General features: G+C 35.7%; 1 protein-coding gene across 2 annotated transcripts in view; it reads left to right on the top strand.

Moving 5' to 3' along the window:
- Positions 1-809: 809 nt before the first annotated feature.
- EFL1 (elongation factor like GTPase 1) overlaps positions 810-13333 on the top strand; it is a 250801-nt gene continuing 238277 nt past the window's right edge. Inside the window, exons 1-3 of one of the 2 annotated variants that reach the window (XM_044665476.1) lie at positions 810-900; positions 2548-2615; positions 5113-5197. In XM_044665476.1, the coding sequence (XP_044521411.1) occupies positions 810-900; positions 2548-2615; positions 5113-5197 (244 nt within the window). The remainder of the gene's footprint in view (positions 901-2547; positions 2616-5112; positions 5198-13333) is intronic. The other variant, XM_044665477.1, reaches the window with a different exon arrangement.

The raw sequence follows: 13333 nt of genomic DNA, 5'->3' as shown, positions 1-13333 counted from the left end.
ATCTTTTTTTAGTTTAATTTTTATATCAGTTTTAGAATAAAAAGCATGTAACAATTTTATGATGTATAATAGTATGTAAATAAGTAAACATACATTTATTGTGAGTGCATACTTAAACATTTTACTGATTGAATGTGTGTGATAGTTAAATGTTTGTTAAAAGTTTACACATCGTTGGTCCATTCTTTGATACTTAATTGTACACTACCTTGCGTTTGTTACTTAACAGTTTCCTACAGGCTCCTGGAGAGGAGGGCACTATATTTTACAGAGCTCTTAATATTCTTCAGTAGAGAATTACTTATCAAATGAATGAATTCAGTCCAAGAATACAAATCCAACATTGTTTAGATCATTGAATTTACAAGTCATTAGAGAACAGTCAGTTCAGTTTTTAACAGATAAAAATATTTGAGGCAATTTTGAATGTTGATTCTAGTGATTTAACGTAACTTCTCAGATTTGTCATTTGCTATGTTTGTCTTGGAGGGAATACTGTGGTCACTCATCTATAAACCAGAAGTTGCCCATCTCAGTAATTCTTTGTGTTTCTGTGGCCTTTGGAATCCTGGCAGCTGATTTATGTTCCCTAAATAGCTGCAATGTTCTATTACATTAAATACAATCACATAATTTAATACATTAATATCACATTAAACTAACACTGAGCTTTGGTGTTGATTACTTTAACGTGTATTTGACAATCTTGTTAAATATCAACATTTTAATGTATTTCTTAACCTTGATCTTTAGCTCCATTTATATCATAATGCAGCTTAATTTTTTAACCACAGGGAGAAAAAGACACCATGGTGCTCAATAGTTTGGATAAGATGATTCAACTCCAGAAAAATACCAGTAACATCAGGAACATCTGCATATTGGCTCATGTAGACCATGGTAAGCATCACGTTTGAATTACATTTTTTTGAGTAATAAAAAGTGTATGACTAGGTAGGAGTGACTAATTCTTTTAGGCAGTTTATAGAGTCCTAATATATACTAATAAATTTCATCATTTTCCAGGATGTAAGAAAAACCTGTTGCATGGCAGTTTTATCAAGTCTAAGCTCTCTGACCTATTGTGGAGGTGGTTTAGCATGTCATAGAATCATTGCTTTACAATCTGAAGAGATCCTCCAAGCCATCTATGGTCTGTGACTAATTTCATAGGTGAAAAAACAGCTGCTGACATACTAAAGGAAGATGAGTCATAGATCATAGAGTCATAGAGAGAAATAACATCAAGAGGGGAATTTGAATGTAGGTCCTCTGACTCCAGAGCCAGTATTCTTTCTACTAAACTACTCTTATTTTCGCCCATTGGACCAGAGCCTGAGGTTTCTTGGAAAGTAATTGATTTGGTTTTTATATTATACAGAGAAAATTTTCAGTATTTTATAATGATAACATAATTAGTTATTTTAATATCCTGTTTTCTTTTTTTTTGCTTCTGTACAGACATCTTTATAGGCAAAAGTACTTAATAATGCATTTTTCTGGGTATATCAGAAATTATTCCTCCCTTAGATAAGGTTTAAGACACAGTTGAAAGATAACATTTTGCTTTACTAATTCCCCCAAACCATCTCTAAGTCTAAATGATTTGGCTATCTTTGTAGTTGGAGTGAGTGTCTACACACTGATAAAAATTTTAGATCTTTTTATTGATGTTACCTATTTCTGGACTGTCACCTTGTTCTTTTTTTGGTCAGGGTTTGTTATTTGTAGCTCTAGTGAGAAGAAAGTAATGATCATAATAGTCTAGATCAAGGAATATTTGAGAGGAGAGAAAGGAACCCTGACAGTTCACATTTCTATAGCACATTACATGATAAAGCTCTTTCCAAATGTGGAAATTGATGCTCTTAGAGTTAAAGTAATTTCCCCAAGTATGCACAGCTAATCACCAGCAGAACTGGGACACAACCCCAGGGCTTCTGATTTCTAAGACCAATATTCTTTTCACTATTTCACTTTGGAGAATGTGTCAGCCTAGTGTGAGTTACTTATCTGCATTCTTCTCAGAATATTGATAAACTATGCACAGGGTTCTTTCTGCCTTAGGATGATCTTTTAAAGGTTCATAGCTTGATTGGGCTTTTAGATAATAGTGATGGGGATGATGATGATGGTGGTGGTAGTGGCAGCAGCACTTTAAGGTTTTCAAAGCAATTTACAGATATTGTCTCCTCTAATTCTTACGACAACCCTGTGAAGTGAGTATTGTTATTATCTCCCATTTTACAAGTAAAGGAAACTAAGATTGTGAGAGAGGTTAAGTGACTCAGGGTCACAAGTTTGTAGGCAGTCTTCTAACTCATATCTTTTTGTCTCCAAGGCCAGCACTCTCTTATTACTACCTAGGCTCTAGATAATTTATTTTAAGTGCTAGATTTCAGTCTAGCTTCACTTTCCAGTAACGACTATGGTATCTTTCCTAAGCTACATCCAGTGGTTAAGTACTCAGCCAAAGGTAAATTCTCATCTCTTACAATTTTACTCCTTTTTTAAGAATAAATTCAATTTAATTTTTTTTATTCATAGGGAAAACCACACTTGCAGACTGCCTTATATCTAGTAATGGAATCATCTCTAGTCGCCTAGCTGGGAAGGTAAGATATTCTTTTATCATAGACACACGTTCATCAAGTTTCTACAGCTCAGTTCAGCAAGTATTTATTGAGTATTTTTCATATGCTCAGCACTCTGAAGGTTTGAAAAATGTCTAAAGCATGGTTCCTGCTCAAAAGAAGTTAAGGTCTAGTTCAGGAGATAGGCTGATTTACCCAAAAGACAATTCAATTTTAATATGAGGGGGAATTTGACTTAAATATAAAAATGAATTGCACAGTGAATTGTTACCACAAGAATGGGGAATGATTTAATGATTAATTGAAAAATTACATTGGTTCTTAAAGGATAGGCCTTGTATTGTTGGGATGTTGGAGATGCTTTGAATGTGATGTATTTGAGAACAACATCTTTCTGAGAACAGAGTTTTTTGGGGGAAGTTTCTTAGGTTAGTATTATGGGACCCTTATTGAAAGAGGGCCTTGAAAGCTAGTTTGAAGAATTTAGACTTCATCCTGAGTATAATGGGGAACAGTTAAAGCTTTCGAACAGAAAAATAACAGAATGAAAATAATGTTGATTGATCTAAGACAAAATGCATACGAATAGAAAGAAGCCTATTTGAATTTTTAGTATTCAGGGCATGAAATAATGAGGACTATGGTAGTTAGGGAGCAGTAGTAATGGAAAGGAAGGGGTAAATACAAGAGTTATTTTTAAAGAGGGAATCATTTTGGTACCTGCCCTTTAAGGACTTTGTGACAGGTCATTAGGGAGACATGATTTGGTAACTGATTGAATGTTGAAAGGCCAAAAGGAAAAGGGAAGAAATAAAAGGGTGTAAATATTTGGGTTCTGGGGAACTCAGAAGAGTGGGGCCAATAAGAGAAATATTGAGCTTGAGGAAGAATTTGATGAATTAGTTTTTGCAAAATTTAAGTAGGAATGATAAACCTTCAAGTGAAATTATCTAGTTGCAATTGATCATTATAGGGTTGAAGTTCGTGATACAGGAAAAACCCATAATAGAAGATTCATCGTTCTCAGTTTTGAGTATTTGTTATTTTCCTTTCTATTGCTCTTTTCCATTGGTGATTTTACTCTGAACCTGTTGGGCTAAAGGAATGAATATATATATATATATATATATATATATATTTATATATATATATATATATATGTATATGTATATATGTATATATATATAATCCTAATATTATTATTATATGTAAAACCCTTACCTTGTGTTTTAGAATTGATACTAAGTATCAGTTCTAAGGCAGAAGAGGGGTAAGGTCTAGGCCAGGGGTCGGCAACGTATGGCTCTCGAGCCATATCTGGCTCTTTGGAGGGCCAGATATGGCTCTTTCTGCAGGAGCCATAAAGTCAATTTTTTTCAGGCGCTGTTACAGGAGCGCGCACTGTGAGCACTGTACGGCTCTCACGAAATCACATTTTAAAATATGTGGCGTTCATGGCTCTCACAGCCAAAAAGGTTGCCGACCCCTGGTCTAGGCAGTTGGGGTTAAATGACTTGCCTAGAGTTATATGGCTAGGAAGTGTGTGGTTTCCCATCTCCTGATCTGGCTCTCTTTCTGAGAGCTGATTCACCTAGCTTCCCCCTGCAGGAATATTTATAAAGAATTATGAATAATATTGAATTCCACTACTTTCAGAAGAGTCTAGAATTTATCCTCATAATGACAAGAACCTTCTGTTTGGCTTTGAAAATATTATAGAGCTGATAGTTAAAGGCATAAAAATAGGTCAGTTCTCTGAGAAATGAAATATGAAAAAAGAAGGGTAGAGGATCAAGGATTTGAGCCCTAGAGATTATCTCTATTAAGAGTTTTTAGAGTGGTCAAAAGAAGAGAGGCTATGGGAGTCTAAGTAGTGAAAATAGAATCCCTCTAGGCACTCTTCTTTGCTATTGAATCTAGCAGAATCACATTCAAAAGAGATATTTATCATAGTCAACAATTGAATAGTACTAAATGTTTGTAAAGCCAGATGTAATATTTCTCTAATCAAATGAAACTTTTGCTTTAAAACACTTTTGCTAGAACCAATACTAATAATTCTGCTCATTCTACCATCTGTTCACCTATTGCTTAATTATTTGCTAAACATCTGGGAATGGAAAAAGGAAAAGAAGACAGTGTTATTGAGTAATAAAAGAAATTCTGCTCCTAATTCCTAAATTTTCATATGTGTGAAATTGCTCACATCAGATATTAGAGTAAAATTGGAATATTAAAATATTTTTGGAACTAAAAATCATTTGGGAACATGAGTAGTGAGTGCAAATTTTTATTCCTTTAATAATGGTAAAAATTTACTTCTATTTTATTTGTTAGTTCCATTAATTTTTAAAATTTCTGACTTCAATTTAATTTACATACTTAAAAATGTTTTTTGCTACAGAAACTCACCATTCACCATATCACTCTTTAAATCAGTGATCAATAAAGAGATGAATATGCATGCATATTGTGTGTGTGTGCATAAACAGTATCTTTGTGTGTGCTTGTTTTTTAGTTAAGATATATGGATAGCCGAGAAGATGAACAGATTCGAGGAATCACCATGAAATCTAGTGCCATTTCCCTACACTATGAAAAAGGTAAAATTAAGGTTTCTTTACAGACCACATAATTTCATCTCTTGTTTTTTTTCCCCTTTGAATTAATTTGCTTCTTTATTATAACAATTCTTTTTTAGAATAAAATACTTTAAATTGATCTTTGCTTTGTGATCTGTTTCCCAATTAATATTCATTCCTTAGTGGACTTGACTTGTACCTGTTGTGGGGCTATTGCCATTCTATGAAATAACTATAGCATTGAAGACATAAAGCTAGAGAAAAGACTGGTGTGAATTTTTGGTGGGTAAATAAGATCAGAAAAGGGAAGGTAGAAGATATTACAGCTGTCATTTCACAACATTAGAAATAGTGATGAATCAGTTTCTAATGTTAATTTTCCTATGCATTAATGTTGTGTAGTGCCTGTCAGTCAGATGCCTACTTCTTCTGAAATGGTCCTTCCTTCATAAGTACCCTGGAATAACAGCATGGTTACAGATAAAAACTAGCACGTGTATTGGTCATAGAAGAAAGTAATAAGACTTCTACAGTATACTATTTTTACACTGTAATAGTAAGAGGCATCAGAGGATACTGAGTAAGCTTTGGAATCAGGAAGTTTTGCATCTTGCCTTTAACACATGCTTTGTCTAGGACCTGAGACAAATCACTTAACCTCTTACAACCTTTTAAGAGTTGATTGGCAGAGCAGATGGCAGTCTATACTGACAGAGGAAAATCTGAACTTTGAATTCCCTAAACCAGGGAAATGACAAACCTGATATCTAATAATAATAATAATAATAACAATAACAACAACAACAACAACAACAATAATAATAATAATAATAATAATAATAATAACAACAAGGCAGAAAAGGAATAATAATAATAATAATAATAATAATAACAACAAGGCAGAAAAGGACAGTACTTGAGGGACTAGCTTTATTTTTTTTCTGCCCATCACAGAAGACTGATAGAAAGGGGAGAGCGCTACAAAAAAAGCCTCTCTTCTTTTCTTCAAGAACCATATCAAATCCTACTTTCCTCAGTTCTCTCTCCCCTCCCCCCCCAATAGAGAATAATCTCTTTCTCTGAATTCTTGTATCCATTTGTTTGTATTTTTCTCCTGACAGTTATTTGATTATACACAGTTATCTGTGTATTTGTTCTTACTTCACTTCTTTAAATTCCTTGAGGGACAGGGAACTTTTACATCCTTTTCTTGTCTTTCCTTCATCACTTAGAAAGGCACTGGGTACATTATGTACTCAGTAAATACTTGTTAGTTGAACCATTTTTTAAGATATAAAGAGACAGAATAGAGGTAAACAGCTAAAAGCCTTAGAATAAAAAGAAAAGAAATCCAATAATGTCATAGATAAAAAAATCAGAATGGACTTATGTCTAAAAACATCTGAATTAAAAGATGAAAATTTAAAAAAATTCTTTAAAAAGCTTCAGGAAAGAAGCAAATCAACCGAGCAAAGCAGAGAGATGTTTACATAGGATATTTTTTCATCATTTTTAAAGCTACCTTTTAAAATTTACCATGATGTTTGCAAGTGTAAATTTTATACAGTTCTCAGCATGTGTATTACAAAACTGGAGGTGCCCCCCTCCCTTTCAGAACCACTGCCTTAGAGACTCTTAAAGATTTCTTTTTTGCTAATAGACCATATATAATAGCCAATAGACCATAGCAAGATGGTCTCAGTAACCTGGAGCTTCATGGTCAAATAACTCTTCTATTATTATTGAGTATCATTTAAATGTATTTAAAAATTAGCAGACTTTTGTTTATTAGTATTATAATAGTTTTTAATGTAATGCCTAGTTTGATAAGTATTGAATTATTGATGGTATCTGCTTAGTAGGATCCTAGATTTTGTGTAATTAATAAGTTAAAGATATTTTCTCCATTGGCTTTCTTAAAGCACTTAAACAGCTTTTTGGTATTATACATAGTTGGAAGATTAGTATTGGATGAGTTACAGAATAGAAGAATAGAAATGGAATCCTGTGGGCCTCATATTAACTGAGAAAATCTCAAATTAATTTATTGTATTTTTATTTTTATCAAGCATTTATAGTTACATTTTAATCTGGTACAGGAAGCAATGAGTTTTATACCTCTGTTTTAGGCCAACCTTGTAATTTACACATTAGGAAGCTGAGATCCAAAGGAGGTGACTGGCTTTAAGTCATACATTTAGCAGATTGCAAGGGTGGGACTAAACCCAGGGCCTCTGACTTCAAATTAGAACAGACCTTTTTGCCTGGCCATGCTATTTCCCCAATCTATCACCTGCAGAATTTTGTTTTATAAAATGTGAAGAATTTTACAGAGTGCTTTCTTCATAATGCTCCTTTGAGGTATAGGGTGCTATTCCATTTTATATATGAAGGAACTGAGGCTTAGTGAGGTGAATTGAGTTGCCTTTCGCCACAGATTATAAGTGGCTGAGCTGAGACTTTTGGAGAAGTCTTATATCTCCAAATTATGTGGGTTCTGTGAGAAGATTTTCCTGCTAATCATAATAGGGTAAATTGAAATTATGTCAGAAATATCTATTATATGTGATCATTTTAGGGGTATGAAAAGACAATGACCTCTAATTTATTCTGAAAATTCTCTGTTCCTTTGTTCTCAAAATCCTCTGAGAACACTTAGAGGTTTCATCAGAATATTTCAAGTTAAAAAGGATTCTGTGGCCAAACTTATTTGCAAAGCACTATTTAGAGAGAAATGAACATCAATAACCATTATTTTGAATGAAATTCAAGAGTTGGGGGTCTGATGAGTGATCAAGAGGCATTGTAGGCTCTCAAGGCGGGGAGCGACATGGTAGAAGTGATGTTTTAGAAAGGGGCTGCCATGGCAGTGCTACCATGCTGTTTGTGCTGGAACTGGAGGGAAGAAAGGCAAGATTAAAGCCAGGGGGTGGCCAGCAACAACAGTGCGGCAGTTCCCTAACCCCACAGATCACAGAATGCTTTACAGACATTTTTCTTATTTGACCTCTATGATACTGTGAAGTAGATCAGCATTTAAGGATCTGAGGTTTCATCCATGCAGGAATTACCACTGTCCACACAGATCCCTCTGCTTTTGGTTTAACTTAGTACATATGTAAATAAACTCAGAGAATGTGACTAACTTGCCCTGTCTCCTAAATCATGAACTCTGCAGAGATAGGTTTTGAACTTCCTTCCATATCTAACACTCCCTCTATTCTATCTACTCCGCTATTTATTTATAAACTAAAGAAAAGAACTGCTATTACTCTCACTTTGCAAAAGAGGAAGCAGTCGATTGACAGAGCTGGGATCTGAACTCAGGCTTTGGGACTTTGAATGTCAGTGACATTTCCACTGAACAGTGCCAATTAGGATCTGTTCCAGGATCATGGCTTATGCTGGTTTGTGTCTGATATCCAGTGTCACTTTTATAGTAAAGGCAACACATTAACTTGAAAGGTGTTAATATTTTAAAATGTTTGTTCTAGAAATACAGAAGAAAAACATTTCCTTGATCACATGGTTCAATGGGAATGTGATTGGGGATGCAGACTCTAAATGATTACTCTATTGCAAGTATTAATAATATGGAAATAGGTCTTGATCAATGACACATGTAAAACCCAGTGGAATTGCTCATTGGCTACGGAATGGGAGAGGGAAGAGGGGAGAGAAAGAACATGAATCCTGTAAACATGGGAAAATATTCTAAATCAGTTAAATAAATAAATAAATTAAAAAAATGTTTGTTCTAAAGAACATCAGCATCTCTAACTCAGATGCAGTTTTCCATTTCATATGATCTTGTACTAGTAGCCTTAGCTTGCCAAAGTATGAGTGCGATGCCTGTTCTCCAAGAAATTTTCATTTGCAGTTATTGTTAGGTTTAGTTTGCAAACTGCTTTTTTTTAATTTTGAAATTTTTATTTAATTAATTAATTTAAAACATTTTCCCATGGTTATAGGATTCATGTTCTATCCCTCCCCCTCCCCCCCCCCCTGCCCCCAATAGCTGATGCACAATTCCACTGGGTTTTACATGTGTCATTGATCAAGACCTATTTCCATATTATTGATATTTCCACTAGGGTGATCGTTTAGAGTCTACATCCCCAATCATATCCCCATCACATCAACCCATGTGATCAGGCAGTTGTTTTTCTTCTGTGTTTCTACTCCCACAGTTCTTCCTCTGAATGTGAATAGCGTTTTTTCTCATAAGACCCTCAGAATTGTCCTGGATCATTGCATTGCTGCTAGTAGAGAAGTCCGTTATGTTCGGTTGTACCACAGTGTATCAGTCTCTGTGTACAATGTTCTCCTGGATCTGCTCCTTTCACTCTGCATCAATTCCTGGAGGTTGTTCCAGTTCACATGGAATTCCTCCAGTTCTTTATTCCTTTGAGCACAGTAGTATTCCATCACCAACAGATACCACAATTTGTTCAGCCATTCCCCAATTGAAGGGCATACCCTCATTTTCCAATTTTTTGCTACCACAAAGAGCGTGGCTATAAATATTTTGGTACAGGTCTTTTTCCTTATGATCTCTTTGGGGTATAAATCCAGCAGTGGTATGGCTGGATCAAAGGGCAGGCAGTCTTTTAGAGCTCTTTGGGCATAGTTCCAAATTGCCATCCAGAGTGGTTGGATCAACTCACAATACCACCAGAAATGCATTAATGTCCCAATTGCAAACTGTTTGTTAACAAATTACTTATTTTTTCAAATAGTTCATGTTCTGGGGGCAACTAGGTGCCTCAGTAGATAGAGCACCAGGCTAAGAGATAGAGGCCCATCCTGGGTTCAGTCTGGCCTCAGATACTTTCTAGCTGTGTAACCCTGGGCAAGTTGCTTAACCCTCATTATCTCATCCCTACCACTCTACCATGAAATCAATACAAAGTATTGATTCCAAGATGGAAGGTAAGGGTTTAAAAAAAAATTTCATATTCCCTTGTTTCAAGGACTAAAGGGGGCCCTGAAGGGCTTGTGTATATTTGCCAAACCTTTGCTCTTTTTTGCCTTTTAAAGCTTCTCCTACTGAGAATAGGGTGACCAACAGAGCCATGAACTGAAAGGGAAAATGTGGCTCTGTTGGTCACCCTATTTCATAATAATCACAAGAGTTTTATTGGGAGCCTTTTGCTCCTATTTTTATGACCAGACTCTTAGGTCGGTAGCTCAATAATTCTAAAGGCTAGACTGGGAAAATAGGTTGTTACTTATAAAACCTTTCTTGCTTTTACTGACTTGCTGGGTAACTAACCTTTACTGTTCTGTTTGCCCATCTTTCCCTACTTTAACAGAAGGAAAGAAATGTTCTCTGTGTGCAGTTCTTACTTCCTTTTCCTTACTTAAGAGGTTTTATCCAAGATTGTTGCATTGTAGCCAGGATGGTCTATTTCAATAGGGAAACTTGAAGATAAAAAATGTTTGAATATAACTATGGACATGCTTTACTTTCTTTAGATATTTTGTTTTCACCCTTTACAATTAAGCAAAGAGGTAACTAACTTCCTAGTGTCTTCTTAAAAATGAAGGCAAAAGCCAAAGATGAATGGGACTACCTCTTCTCAGTAGACATGACTGAATGAATGACAAAGTACAGTACTGTGTGGAGGGCTGAGGCTACAAATACAAAAAGCAAGACCATCTCTCTCAAGGAACCTACAGTTTTAAAAAAAAACAACTGAAGGCCAGGAAAAGTGATTTGGTCTGGAAAATATGTTTGGGTAATTGATTGACAGACCTTTCCCTTCCCAGAATGGTAGCATTGGTTTGATTATTTTGCCTAGACGTAAAAAGGAGTGAGTACAAGACATTATGCATAGAAAGTGTATAGTACAGGGGAATTTCTGGGACATGCTGCTCTCACCAATCAGTCAGTTAATCAGCAGTATCAAGAGAAGACCCAGGGTAGGAGTTGGAACAACTGATATCAGGGTCTAAGGCAAGTTGGAGTGCAGCTACCTGGCAGAGAGATGGGTCTATGTAGCATAGGCTAGATATGAAGAGCTCTTACCAAAAGAAGCCCAGCACATTGAGGAAAATTGACCTGTTCACGTCTCTTTATTTTAAGAAAAGCCCTCTGTTGAATCTGTGTCTGTGCTTAATGAATAGTGGTGGTAAACTTTTTAGTAATTTTACCTCATTTGAAATAGAGAGCCTTCACCTCATCATTTTACTTGTCACAGGGGATATCTTTTGGCTGGTCCTTGTGACACATGAGCAGGCTCCTTAAATGATTCTCCATGGCTCACTGAAAGACTGGAAGACTCTTGGGGGAAAGTGAGAGATTCTTTCCCCTTAACAGTTTTTTAATAGGAATGGAGAGTCTCATCTGGATACAGCCTTTGGGTACAGTGATTTTCCCCTCCCTGTCTCAGCTTTTTTCCTTTTGTCTAGAATTTTAAAATAGCCTTAATGCTTGTGATTAGCTTGTTCCTTTCTTATAGAGAAGTCTTCTGAAGTGGTACAATCGGAAAGAGGGCAGAGATATTTTTCTGAAGGCTGTAGCAGGAGTTAATGCAGTCAGAACTTAATTCTCAGGGTGTTGTAAGAAACCCTAACACACTTAGCTTAGTTTAAAATTTTGGCTCCCCCAAAATGTGGTCTTATGGATTATTTGTTTCAAACTAGCTACTGTAGAAGACAAGATAAATGTTCTGGTTACTAACAAATTTTGTGTGTGTGTGTGTGTGTGTGTGTGTGTGTTTTCTCATTAGGGAAAAGAGGGACCATGAGAAAGAACAAGCATTTATCAAGAACATTTGTATCAGGCACTGTGCTAAGCATTTTATAAATATTATCTCATTTAATCTTTTACATTTTGTCTTAGTATCAGTTCTAAGACAGAAAATCAGCAAGGGCTACACAATAGAGGTTAAGTGACTTGCCCAGGGCACACAGCTAAAAAGTATGTGAGACCAGATTTGTATTCAGGTTCTCCTTACTTCAACCCTGAGCTACTTGGCTGTTCTCATTTGATCTTTACAATAACCCGGGGAAGTAGATGCTATTATCCTGATTTTACAGTTGAGGAAATGGATGTAGGGAGACGTTAAATGACTTAGTGACCTGGGTAACAAGACAGTAAGTGTCTTAGGTTAGATTTGTATTAAGGTCTACCTGACTTAAGGCTCAGCATGTTTATCTCCCTCTAATCTACCATGATACATGGCTGTTCCAAGGCATGTAAAGTTATTTAGTTTTCTCTTATTTGATGAGGAATACAGTGGAATGAACATTGGATAAAGAATTCTAGTCCAAGACTATTACTAGTTGTGAGAACTTGTTGGGCAAATCACTTAACTTTTAATCATTCCTTTATGTGGGTGACTTTTAAAATAATTTTTTTCTGCGACCTCTCCCCCAAAACTCTGTTATTATATTTCCAACAGTTTGTACACACATCTCCTCAAATTCAAAATGTCTAAAACAAAATTAGCATTGTGCCTCCCCACTTTCCATTTCCCCAAACCCTAAACTAATCTTTCTCCATCCAAACAACTGTCAGCTCCCTTCCTCCCAACTTCCCCCTTTCAGTTAATGGCACTATTTTTTTAGTTTTCAGGCTTGAGTTTTTGGCTGTCATCTTTGTCTCCTTTCTACCTCATTCTCATGGCCAATTTGTAATCAAGTTTTATAGATTTCACTCCTATGGTATTTTTCATATCCTTCTGTGGTTCCTGTTGCTTCCAGAATAAAATCCATACTGCTCAGCATGATACCCATGGAGCTCCTCTACAATTTGGCTCCTAGCTGTCTTTCCAGCCTTATCTCCCAGCACTCCCTTATGTGAACCTTACTCTGCAGCTCAGTCAACCTTGGATTATGAACTGTTCCTGCTGTGTCTTTTGCTTGCATTCTTCTCTACCTCTGCCATGCTATTTTTACTTGCTAGTATTATCTCTTCTCTGATTGTTTGCAGTCAAGTTTTGCCCATCAGTTCTACCTCCCCAAGCATTCTGTTATGTTCCCCTATGTACCTGTGATCTATTTTCCTTCAAAATCCCTTAAGTATTTTGCCTGTTCCTCTTGTGATATTTATTGTATTCTGCTTTGTATGGAAGGCATTTGTGTATACATCTTCATTTGTTATATACAAGTATAAGTTCCTTAAGGGTAAGGACTATGTTTTACTAATTT

This window comes from Gracilinanus agilis, chromosome 2 (assembly GCF_016433145.1).
Source record: "Gracilinanus agilis isolate LMUSP501 chromosome 2, AgileGrace, whole genome shotgun sequence".
Taxonomy (NCBI): Eukaryota; Metazoa; Chordata; class Mammalia; order Didelphimorphia; family Didelphidae; genus Gracilinanus; species Gracilinanus agilis.
This window is presented reverse-complemented; position numbering and strand designations above follow the sequence as displayed.